Raw genomic sequence first — 12220 nt, 5'->3', positions numbered from 1 at the left:
AAAAAAAAGCAAAGCAACCTCAGAGGATATGGAACTCACAGGCATGCTAACATGAATTCAGTAAGGGACCAGCAGGGATCAAACTGGTAACACTGATCTTAGCATGGGATACTGCTCAGGATTTGCCCACATATTGAACAGGTTCCATCCACTCTGCTCATCTCTGCATCATGGTTTGTCGCTTGCAGGACTCAAAGCTAACACAGGTCTGTCCCCAGGTGCCACTGGCCCAGGATCAGATTTTGACTTATATTTAACTGGATTCTATTTGTTTGGGAAAAGGATGTCTCAAGGTGTTGGGGCATTGGGTTCAACCCAACATGTGAGCTGTTGCATCCCTTCCAAGTAAAACTCCAGGCAGTCTTGTCTTTTTCTGAAATAATAAATTCCTTATGGCAACATAAACTAGGTTATTTTTAGCAGTCAGTGTGTTCACACATCTGGGCCAGGGGAAAAGAAGGCCTATGCTTTCATCTCCTTCCAAGTAGCTTCTGAATCCATCAAAGAACTTTCACTCGATTTGATAGATCTCAGAAAAACCTCTCATAATCTTAAGGCAAGCAGGCAAATGGACAGGAGACAAAGATTCTCATAATGCTTCAAAAGCACAAAAGAGGTATTTTAAATGTTCCCAGTGCAGTAAAAGGTAGTCTCATGTCTTCTTTGACCTGAAGAAATACCCTGTGAGAAAATGCAGAGTTGTGTTACTGCTTCTGCTGCTCTCAAAATGATCCACCCAACTTTGCAGCAGAGCCTTAAGGGAAGATGGATGCAAGCAGTTATTCCCATCATATCTATTGGACTAGTCTGGTATCAAAATGGAAATCTGAGCAAGCCCCCTGCTGTGGATCAATTAATGTTACAATGTTTTTCAAAAGAAACTTCATTTTCCAGCTATGTTACATTTAAGAGTGTCATCTGAGACTCCTCAAGTGCTGGAAGTAAAATCCTTGGATGCAGAGGCAAAGAACAAAGCTTCTCAGTCATTATTCAAAGGCAGCACCTCTGCAAATAAAGGCTCTGAGTTTACAAGTAATTATAAATCTGTCTAGCTAAAACCACAGCTCACCCAGAATGTTAGAGGAGGGAGAAAAAAAAAGGTATTAGCTTTATTGATCTGCTCTGAGGGGGAAGCACAGAAAGTGCTGAGGTGAAACATTTAAATACAGCCTGTTCAGATAGAGTGCCTGTAAAATCTCTGACTGAGGCACTATGTTAAAAATTGTGCCCAAAAATAAAAATAAAACCAATGAAGTTCTTAAGGGTGTCTCTAGGCACTCTTCAGCAAAAGGAGTCTATTTTAGATGGGAAACTATCTTCAAATCCACTGGTGGGCCCACAGCCAAGTAACAGTCTCAACTCAAAGACTTAATCATGTCAAGAGACAATATGAAGTTTTTGTCTGTATTGTCCTACTTTGCAGAAGAGCCATGACACTTATAATGCCACTGGAAGTCCAATTAGGCACCTTTGTGCAGACCATCCAAGATCCAGGATCCCACACAGTGCAATAGAGCCCGGGGGGCAGAGCTAGGCAGGTGTGGGATCAGTAACCACAGTGTACAACCTGACTCATCCGTCACTCCACCTCCCCAGGTGCATCAAGAAATCCATTCCCTGGCTCCCAACCTTCAGTCTTGCTCTCTAGCCCTCTGCTGGGAATCAGACAGCACAGAGGGATTTCCCAAATCCTCAGGGAGATGGTATGTGGCTTGTGAACATGTTCCAGATCTCATCCCTGCCTGCTCACACCAGGCAGGGCAGGGCAGGGCAGCCCTGGATGGTTCTGTGCCTGTAAGCACAGATGATCCAGAGCAGCCCCTCCTAGCCTCCATCACCTGGGTGTTCCCACAGAACAGAGGAGTTCTGCACTCTCAGCAGGATATTCCTGCCAGTTCAGTTCACCTTCAGGGCTATCACATCATGCCAGTGTCACAAACCTCCTGTATCCAAAACTAGAGAAAAGCAAGGCTTGCCCACATGCAGCTGTCTACCAGAGCCCCACACTCTCTCCCCTGCCAGAGCCACACCTGGTAAAGCTTTGGAAGTGAAAGGTTTGATCCAGAGCACAGATAGACCAGCAGAGAACAGCCAAGACACAAAAAGCATATGGAGAGGAACTGAGGCACCTAATCTGTGGGCTTGAATGCACAGGCTATATCAGAACTGTCTTCCCACAAAGACAAACAGCTGATTAATCACCACACCTTAATTACTACAAGGAGACAAACTTTGCTTCCAAGCCTAAAGAGGCACAGAAAAAAGCTCTGTGATGAATGTATAGGGGAAAAAAACACCCACACTCCAACCTGTGGATTGGCCCAAAGCACATTCTTGTTGAGAGCTCCCTTCTGAGAATGGTTTGAGTGACAGAAGGAAAGGCACAAAAGCATCCTTTGGGGTAGCAGGAATGCTGCAGAGAGCTGCAGGAAGGACAGTATTAATTCATAATGTCTCTATTGGTCCTCATTGATTCTTCAGGCAGTCTGAAGCTGACAGCTTTTTTTCTCAGCCCTCCTATGCTTTTGCTGTGCAGTAACAAAGGTGACTCATGCAAATGGTTTGCAGGAAACACTGTTCCCTACCCAGCTTGTGGCTGTTCAGTGCCCCTATTCCTGGCTCCCTTTCCCCTGGAGAGATGGCTTTTTCCATCAGCTTTGCCAGGGGTGGTGGTTCTCAGACACAGACCTGCAGCACGTGCTGCAGCTCTCACAAGCTGCTTCCTGCTCACCAGAAGATGCTGTGAGAGGCACAGAACAGGCTCCACACATCGGCCCCTTCATACCAGCTGCATTCTCACTCCCTCCTGGACTCAGATACAGTGTTATTGCAGACTGCTAAACAGCTGTCACACTCTACCCCAAGCACAGTTGCATCTCACTGACAAGTTTTGAAACTCGTGTTTTAGTAAATCAAAGTGTTGTAGAAGGGGAAAAATACTAATGACATCACGTGGCATCATTACTGCACTCAGATAAGTCAGCAACTGCCATCCCTGCTGGCTTTGGACCAGCAGTAGAAAAGACTGTTTCCATCTTACAGAAAATGGGAGTGATTTAGTAAAATTGCCCCTGACCTCATGACTTTAGAGGGACTGCATTTTCATGAGCCACTCTCAAGTGAAATCCATGTCCAAGGAACAGTGGTGAAATAATCAGGCTACTAGTAAAGACAGGAGGGAGGATAACAAACAGCCAGTTCTCAAACCCTGCTAATGCAGGAGAACATTACACATGCCATGACAGTGGAAAACTGGGGAGAGCAGTCCCAGGACATGTAACACTGTGCCAACACCTCATGCCCAACACATGCACTCACAGCCAGGCCTGTCTGGTGAGCAGGACAGACAGCTGCTAAATGAAGCATGGCAAGAATCTGAGATTAAGTGAAGCAGCAAAAAGTTGAGATTCCCTTTTCTCTTCCTTTTTGATTGACTAGAAAAGGCAACAAATCCACAGGCATCTGCGTGAAGTTGACACAAGTGTTTGATGTGTCTGTAGTACATTAATTTTGAAACTTTTCAAACCAGTATATCCAGTTTCTACCACTTTTGGTGCAAGAAACACTGGCCCTTTTAATGCCTCCCTAGATAGAAACTTCTCAACAATTTCCCTAAGCAAGGGCCTTCTGTTATAGCTGCAATCCCGTTCACCCAGGTTCCCACTCAACTTACCCAAAACTCAGCAAAACTTCCCAGATCTGAAAACCTGGGATCCCCATTCCTTCCTCCTGTCTTGGCTCCCCTCTACCTTTCTCTTAGCTTCAATATAAGGGACCGTAAAACTATAATGAACAAACACTGGAACACATCTTGTGTGAGGGTACCAAATATCTCAAGGATGTCAGTAAAGATACAGGGACATGCTACAAAGGCAGGACAGAACAAGGCCCAATGCTTTGCTAACCTGAAGTATCTATTATCCATCATGCTACTAAACTCACTATTTTTATAAGACAGACTCTGTCCTTGTTTCCTTGATACTGAATTTATCTTTTTTAACCTGTGCTAGCAGTTATATTTGGTGGCACAACAACAAAAACAAACAAGCAAGCACCCTCTTTTTTCAAAAGCAAGAGCGCTAACCAAGTTCAAGGGCAAAACCTGGAGCAGAAGGCAAGTGAAGACCTACTTACTGTACCACCTGATCCACAGAAGGTTTAAGGAGAGCTCTGACCAAAGGGGAGAGCTGTTCATCTGCTTGATCCTTACCTTACAGACTTCCATCTTTCTCTTCTGTGGACCAATGCTGAAAATGTAAATGTACACCCATCCACCCAGAAAGGAGAGAGCCAGTGCATTCCACATAACTTGTCTTTTCCTTTCAAGACTGGGCCAGTATTGCATATTCATTACCACATTAAAAACTTTGCCTGAGGCCTGCATTTCTTGCTGTGCTGTAATGAGTTCAAGACCCCAGCTGTCTGCCCAGGGATTTAGAACACAGATATTTAATAGTAAATTATAAGGCAGAATATTTCATTTTACTTTTTTTCTGCTGAAGTAGCACATTTATAATGGTACACTACAGCCACTAAATAAAGATGGGGAGAGCATTTCTTTCTGTTCAGATAACACAATCTCTGGGTTACTGTGGTCTGGCTGGAGCCAGTTCAGTTTTTGGATGCTGATCTCTGCTCTTAACCTATTACTGGATCTCCCTAATGTCACATCTCCCACTACAGTCATATAACACATTGGAGCAAACTGTAATATATTTCTAGCACTATCCTAACAGCTTTTAACAAGCCCTACACAAAGCAGAGCTGCTAATAAAACCAAAATGCTCTGCAGTTAATTTTTGGAAGCTTGCCACTGAGATCCCACCAGCACTACTTCAGAGACATTGGCTTTATAAAGTTCAAACCCTGCTTTCATCTAATGAAAGGGCCCAGATCCACATCCTGACAACACTTCACAGCTCTTGGCTTCCTCTGGGTCATCTGACAATCTACGAAACACGTGTAGCATCATTTCCCAACTGGAAACTCTTTTAAAAACTACAGTATTCTAGAAGGAACAGCAGCATAATTATTATTTTTCTAAGTAGTGCCAGATGTGTTTAAAAGCCACAAAGATAAACAGGAGGGGAAAAGCTGCATACTTTGAATTAAAGCTAGTAAGAGCATAAACAAGGCCCTCCAAGAGCCACAGGCTGACAGACCAAGTTCCTGCTCATCAAATCTCTTTCCTACTTGAAGTTACAGAAGCATGCACCACCTCAAAGTTACCATGTCAGGGCAGAACACATTACAGGAAAAATATCAGTCTACTTTTCCTCTAGAAAAGCTCCAAGACTTCCAGTATCTCAATTACCATGAAATCCATGAACCACCACATTCTGCTATGCTACCTCACCTCACTGCAATGGGAGGCAGACAGGAAGTCTTGCATCTCTCATGACAACCACCTCAGCCCCATGGGAACCACGGTCCTGCCCTTGGACATTCTGCTTTGCCTTATTTCTTTCTGTGTGATTATCCCCTGGAATTATGGCTAGTTTGGATTGCTAGTGCTCTGACAGAAATACAGAACTGCATGACATCAGAATGAGACCTAAATGTGAACAGCAAAAAAAAGGAAAAAACAGGAGAGGAAGAAGTTTTTCCTGTGACTGCTTGTGCTTCAAATAATCATGTCCCCACACTGCTATATTAACACTGCTATATACAGGATAGCTTCAAAGATGTTCAACTAAAAAGCTCTGATCCTGCCACTTACCTGATGAAACAGAACACACTCTTTCCTTCACCAGCAAGACATCACCAGCATAATGTTCTGACTAAACTCCTTTCATTTCTTCTCTCTAATTTTACCTACACCTTGACAAGCAGAGCAATGCTTCAAATTCTGAGAACAGAAAAGCAATGTTCTTCTGCTCAGGATATTGTTTTTGTTGGCTTTACTCCTTACTCCAGCCTTTAGGTTAGAACCTAGAATAAACACACCAGTACTTCAGAAGGGCAGAGAAGGATTATAGCCATACACTCTCATAGCATATCTAACAAAAACTAGAAGCAGTCCAGTGACTAACAGGTGCCCAGAAACAGGAAGGAAAAACTGTTTGAAGGCATTGCTTGTTTTTTATTCAATTTCAAGACACAAGTATTACAATTTTTAAATCAGGTAACAGCATCAGTTCAGGGACTGCCCACTGCAATGCCTAGAAAGAGCCCAGAGATTACAGACCATCACCTTTTGAGTGGAGACATTTTCCTTTATGTAATATTCATGGCCAACAATGACTTTCCATCTCCTGCTTGAAGCCAGCACATCCTTCCCCCAACAGGAAGGAGTGGAGTTCACAGAAGGTTTCTCAGCCTTTTCAGCACAGATTTATTCCCCATTATGAATGCAACCACAGAAGAGCCCCCACCAAATTACACTGACCTCCCACACTGAAAAACAGCACTAACACTTCAGCCAGCACATTCCTACTAGCACCTCAGAGCCCATAATCACATGCCTCAGGGCTGTTCTTCAGATACAGCTGGAGGTAGTTTTTGTATATCTGTGGGTCAGTTATTGTAGCCTTGATAGCAGGGTCCTCCTTCATGGCCTCCATCCAGCGTTGGAGCTTTGGGGTGTGATTCAAAGAGCTACAGGAAAAAGGAAGAGACTGAGTAAGGCAAATGGAAAATTAGGAGGGCATCAAGGAAACAAAACAGCTTGAAAAGTTCCACTTTACTACTTTCTCTGTCCCAGTAAAGTGTCCAGTTTAGAGCAGGATGAAAACTGAAACGCGATACAAGCTTTCTTCAGCAGCCCCCAAGAGTGGCCCATTGCTGCCGGGCACACCAGGAATATTGATGCTGAGGCACTTCAGAACACACCAGAAGCAAGGCAAAGTACTCACTCCTTCAGCTGGAATGGTTCCAGACGTTCAAACCATGGCCAGATCATGTAGTCAACCATTGAGACCGAGTCCCCACCATAAAACACCGTGTTGCGTTTGGACAGAACCTGGGAAGGGTGAGAGGTATCAGCTGCCCCTCAAAGGAAAAGTGCAGCAGAACACCACACAAAAACCCCACTGCACAGTGGAAGGCAGGCACACTACAGGGATCAGTGAGCAAATGAAGGAGATACAGTAAATTTCTCCTGTGCACGCAGTATTAGCAGAGTCAGTATAGTTAAGATTAATACTACAGCTGCTATTTCACAAACTCAGCCCAGCTCTTCTCCAGAGGTTCAAAATCTGTCACAAAATATGAACCACTAACAAGCTGCAGCATGTGCACAAACAAAGAGTAGCTTAGCTCAGAATGTTTGTGATTTCTTGCTTGTCATAAAGCATAAATGGCACAGACTAATCAAGCACAGCAGCAAACATTCATTTCTTGAGCAATAAATCCAGCTAAATTAATCATCCTGCTAAATTAGAGCACCATTTTAGCAGGGACTCTCTTCCCATGGCAGCTGAGGCCAAGTGGTGTCAGGGAAGCATTTCTAACATTACATCTCAAACTGCATTTGATTCCAGGTGCAAAGGCAACAGGAAGCAAGTGTAACTTACACCAGAAAGAGCTCCTCCTCACAGCTCAGCACAGAAAGCAGGGCCACAAAGCATGAGGCAAGCTCTCCTGTTACATTTATGACTCTGATACATTTTTAAGTGCCATGGTTACCCAAGTTTAATATGCTTTAAATGATTCCCCAGAGCTAGATTAGTGGCTCTAGATTCATAAGTGGCTCTATTTTTGGGCACTCTGGTGTTTTAAAGGTGGAGCTCAAAAGACCTTACAAGTCTTGGTCTTTTTGAACACACGCCCCCTGTACACTCATATGGCATTTACTCCCTGTCCATAACCCCCATGACCTAGCAGAAATCTTGAAGCAGCCCTTGAGGAAGCATGGAGCTGTTTGAGCTCCCAGGTGTCTGGCAGAAGACAACCAGCAGCTGCACAGGGGCAGCGATGGGAACACAGCCCCCTCTGTCGGGCAGCAGAAATCGAAATACAGAAGTGTTCCAAAGTACTTCCCCTCTAGAATATCTCTTGCAATACACTGAGGGAAGTTTGCATGGCTCTGTTTCAGCCTCCTATTCACAGCTGACTATCAGCTGCTGCTGTAAAATCATTCAGGGTATAGTAAAATGGAGACAATGAAGGAACAGCAAGTTATTTCGCAGTATTAATCAAGCAGGAAGAAGGTTAATGCTTCCCTAATGTTTAATACATCTGTATTTCAGGGAAGTGAAACACACAACTTCCCCCAGGAACTCGTCATCTGCACTACTCCAGCCTCAGTCTGACCAGATGGGCAAGACTACCCTGGAAACAATTGTGTTTTGGCAGCCCAAGGGGATGGGAAAGCAGAATGCACTGGACTGTTAGGAGAACTAGGAAAGAATTAAAAGGTTATTGGCAGCTTTGCACCAGAACAGAAATACCCTGGAGGAACTGTTCTTCATTGATCCACTCAAGCATTGGCTGTGGATGCTAAAGACAGAAGGAATGGATTCATGACAGAGACAAGTGCAACAGCTGTTCAGATTAGCCAAGAACCATTACTGACACGGACTGTCAAGTGGCTAACACAGCATCAAAGCCCCCTGACATTTCCTGGAGCTCCACTGAACTTGCATTACACCAGAACATGGTCCAGGGCTGGATTTCTACAAAGCACACATTACATTCTGCTTCCACCCACCCCCAAAGATAAGCTCTAGAATGAAAAAGATTTTATGCCATCACCAAGGTACCTGCACTGGCTGGGTTCAGCACAGATGCTTTTCAGCAGCTCAGAATCTTCAGCCCTTGCTCTTTGTACATGCTGTAAGGTCTCCTTCACTTAGAGCAGAACAAAGATATCCAAGACAACAGCAGTGGTTGTTCAAATTCAAAACTCTCTACAAGTCTACACAGACAACTTTATCATTAGATAAAGTTTAGTTTAGCTAATTTTGGTCCTTGAAATTTATTCCAATGGTGCCATTGTGCATCCTGGGCTGAGGGTAATAAATTGAGAGATTGTTTCTTGTGGTAACTACCAACTAAATGAGAGATCTACCACCAAATGCCACAGCATGAAAGGAAAGAAGGGAACAACTAAAGGCTGGCAATCTCCTTGTTATCATGAAATACTCTCACCTCTTCAAGTTTGCCAAACTTTTCAGCAATCTCTGCTTTCAGTGCAGTGGTGTCCTGTCCATCTTTGACTGCCAAAACATGCTTGAAAAGCAAGGATGTTATCTATACAAAGGAAAGTATAAAGTTTTTAATGCACCTATTACAAGAATACAAGTTAGCCACTCAAAACTTTAAATGTTAACTTAGATGTTAAGATATTAAATGCAAATTAAATCTTAAGAGATTTGACATTAAAGAGCTACATAAAGTCCATTGATAAAAATCTTCTATACTTCATAAAAGGCAAGCAAAAGCCTAGAGGAAGAATTAACACAAACAGTAATGAACTTTAGGCTTGTAATAAGAAGAGAATAGTGAAAAGTGTTTCCTATCTGCACATTTTCTTTCTTGCAACACACTTCCCTCTTTCCATGCAGTCTATTTACAAAGGGCTGTTGCAAATACATTCTCCCTTTTATTCCCTTTCTTTGTCCATACCCTTTGCATCTTCTGTTTCTTTCTCTCCTGTCTTATATCCATGTGACTTCTTTCACTTCCTAGACTCCTCAAATCACATGCTTTGTATGTTTGAATGTACAGAGAGGTTAATTCCAGTCAGCCAGCTCCAACCCCAAATAAGAGCCAAAACCAGCCTCCCTACACAAGTCCCATGTTTACAGCCACGTGCCATCTCCTGGCCACGGTTTTAGGCTCTCTCAGTCAGGCACTTCCCACATCCTGCATTCCTGCATTCAGTACTTCCTCCAGAAAGGACCAGAATAAAATACAGCAATTGTCACTTCCCAGGTCTCACATATTTGGCTCTCTTGGTCTGCTAACCTTTGCTCTACTGTAGGATGCTCAAAACCCTACTTCAGTCATACAAACTTTCACTTGCTTGGATGCCTTCCTGCATCCAACCTTGCACATAATTCTGGGAGCAATTCAGAGACACAGTGGATTGTATATGCTCACAGCAAAAGGCCCCAAATATCCCCTCTGCTTATTTAAATGCTCATCCCAGACACAAAACCTGCCTTCAAGGATGAAAGCAACATCAGCAACAGAGTGCAGCTTTTGGTGCAATGGTGAAGTCAGAAACAGTCCCACTCTGATCACACAGTACCTTTGAGAAGTCTTCCAAGAGCATCTTTTGACAAGCTCGCTCATAGGGGTCTGAAGGCATCAGCTTCTTCCCTGGAAATGCTTCATCCAAGTACTCACAGGTGATTGGGGACTCCCAGATCAGCTGGCCCTTGCTGGTCTCCAGAACAGGAACCAGCCCAGAGGGGTTCTTCTCAAAGTACCACTCAGGTTTGTTCTTCAGATTGATGTTGATTACTTCATGGCTAAAAGGGCAAAAGAAACAAGACCCAGACAGGCTCAGTTCTGCTCCAGTCCACCCCATACCCTGGTGAAATGCAGTCACCTCAAGAGTTCAGTACTTGAGAGGCTCAACCCCCAAGCCCCTTTACTGCCCTGTTTTCTTTGAAGCTGTTTGCAGGGCTAATCCTTTGACACAGAAGTACTGCCACACTTTGCTGGAGAAAGCATGCACTGACTTGCAATGAGTTGTCTGCAGACTGCATGCATGTCTTTTATTAGTTTAACAAGCACACAACTACCAAGCTAAAAACAAAAATTAGAACTCAGCACACTTATCACATGTGAGCTCAGGGGCAGTCTAAGAAAGAAGCAGTTAACTGCAAATGAGCTACACCCCAATTAAGAAATGCATCTGAACCTTAACCTGCCCTTACACCAAAGAACAAATCAGGAGAGCATCCTTCCTACTTATCTTCCCAACCTATGGCCTCATAAGGAACAACTGCTTAGGGTAAAGGCAAATAGATATTGATTAAAAAATACATGGGAAATATGTCTATATTTAAAAAACAGAAGTTATATGCTGAGCTGTGTGTGTGACCCCAGAAAATTCCTATTAAGCCCAAAGGTCTGCTAAACACAGCTGAGCCTTCAAAACAACTGAGTACTTACCAGAAGGCAACTATCACATCTAGGTAGCCATAAAACCCCTCCAAAATCACTATGCTACAACAAACCTTCCAGCTCCAACATCAGTCCAAAGACACTAAATAAAAACAGAATTAAACTGACCCAGAGGTTTTATTGCATCTACTCTGTCAAAACCAAAACATCCATGTAAAAAACAAAATGAACTAACTCAACTCTCATCTTACTTTCAAGAAACCTGTTAGCATTCCCTGTTCCAACATGAACTCCCAGCCCTGTGTTGGTTAACAAACCACTGGTAGGCCTTGAACTTGGCAGAATCAGAAAAAAGATGGAAAAAATGGTTAATTTTAATTTGTACCTGAGGGAGATGTTAGACACCATTCAAGAATGCTGAAATGGCTATCTTGAAAAAGAAACAAACACAAAGGCTGAATTTTATTAACTTACTACAGCATAGGAACATGGTACATTTCCTTTTTAAAAAGGTCATTCACTCTCTAGTGTGTTTTGCTGGGCAGTGACACAACAAAAACAACTGAATATCCATAGCTTCCAGAATTTTCACAGCCACTCGCATCAAAAACAAACAGTGCTATCTCTCTACTCACATTTACTCAGGGCAAAAATTATAAAAGAAAATCAGTTTGGGGTTTTTACTTTGGGCCTTTATGCAGCTGCTTTCATGCACACCACACTCATTCAAGCTCCAGAGCCAAATCCGCACAGAAGCCTGTTCCCAAGCAGACCGTTCAGGGATGTTTAATTTAGGAAACAGAGGAAGCCAGGCCCGCCGCTCGCTCCGGAGCTCACCTGATGCCCTTGGCGCGGAGAACCAGGCGCGTCCGCTGCGCGTAGGGGCAGAAGCGCATGCTGTAGAGCCGGATCAGCCCCGCGGGCACCGGGCCCGGCGCCGCGCTGCCTGCGGGAGAGCACAGGGACTGTGACTGCCGGCCCTGCCCCAGCCCGTGCCGGACCCGCTCCAGCCCCAGAGCCGTGCCGGGCCCGCGGCGCTTACCCTTGCCCAGGCTGCGGGAGTGATCGCCCGACATCCCGACACGGCGCGATGGGCCCCGATCTGTGACGGCTCCGATCGGTGACGGCCCCTCCGCAGCGCCCGGCCCAGGGCCGCCGGCACCGCCCGCCGGGGGACGGGTGTGCGGCCCCGCCTCTCTCC

At 44.4% G+C, this 12220-nt stretch overlaps 1 protein-coding gene across 1 annotated transcript; it reads right to left on the bottom strand.

Moving 5' to 3' along the window:
- Positions 1 to 6061: 6061 nt before the first annotated feature.
- GSTO1 (glutathione S-transferase omega 1) lies at positions 6062 to 12220 on the bottom strand. The gene is made up of 6 exons (XM_071445970.1): positions 12062 to 12220; positions 11857 to 11965; positions 10196 to 10418; positions 9091 to 9192; positions 6855 to 6961; positions 6062 to 6597 (listed from the first exon to the last, which is right to left on the bottom strand). Exons 1-6 carry the CDS (start codon positions 12093 to 12095, stop codon positions 6444 to 6446), a joined length of 729 nt encoding a protein of 242 aa, XP_071302071.1. The 5' UTR covers positions 12096 to 12220; the 3' UTR covers positions 6062 to 6443.

Source organism: Agelaius tricolor, unplaced genomic scaffold, assembly GCF_023055355.1.
Source record: "Agelaius tricolor isolate 1412-34295 unplaced genomic scaffold, bAgeTri1.0.p SCAF_22, whole genome shotgun sequence".
NCBI classification, from domain to species: Eukaryota; Metazoa; Chordata; class Aves; order Passeriformes; family Icteridae; genus Agelaius; species Agelaius tricolor.
The sequence above is the reverse complement of the archived record's forward strand: the minus strand, read 5'-3'. Positions and strand labels throughout refer to the sequence as shown.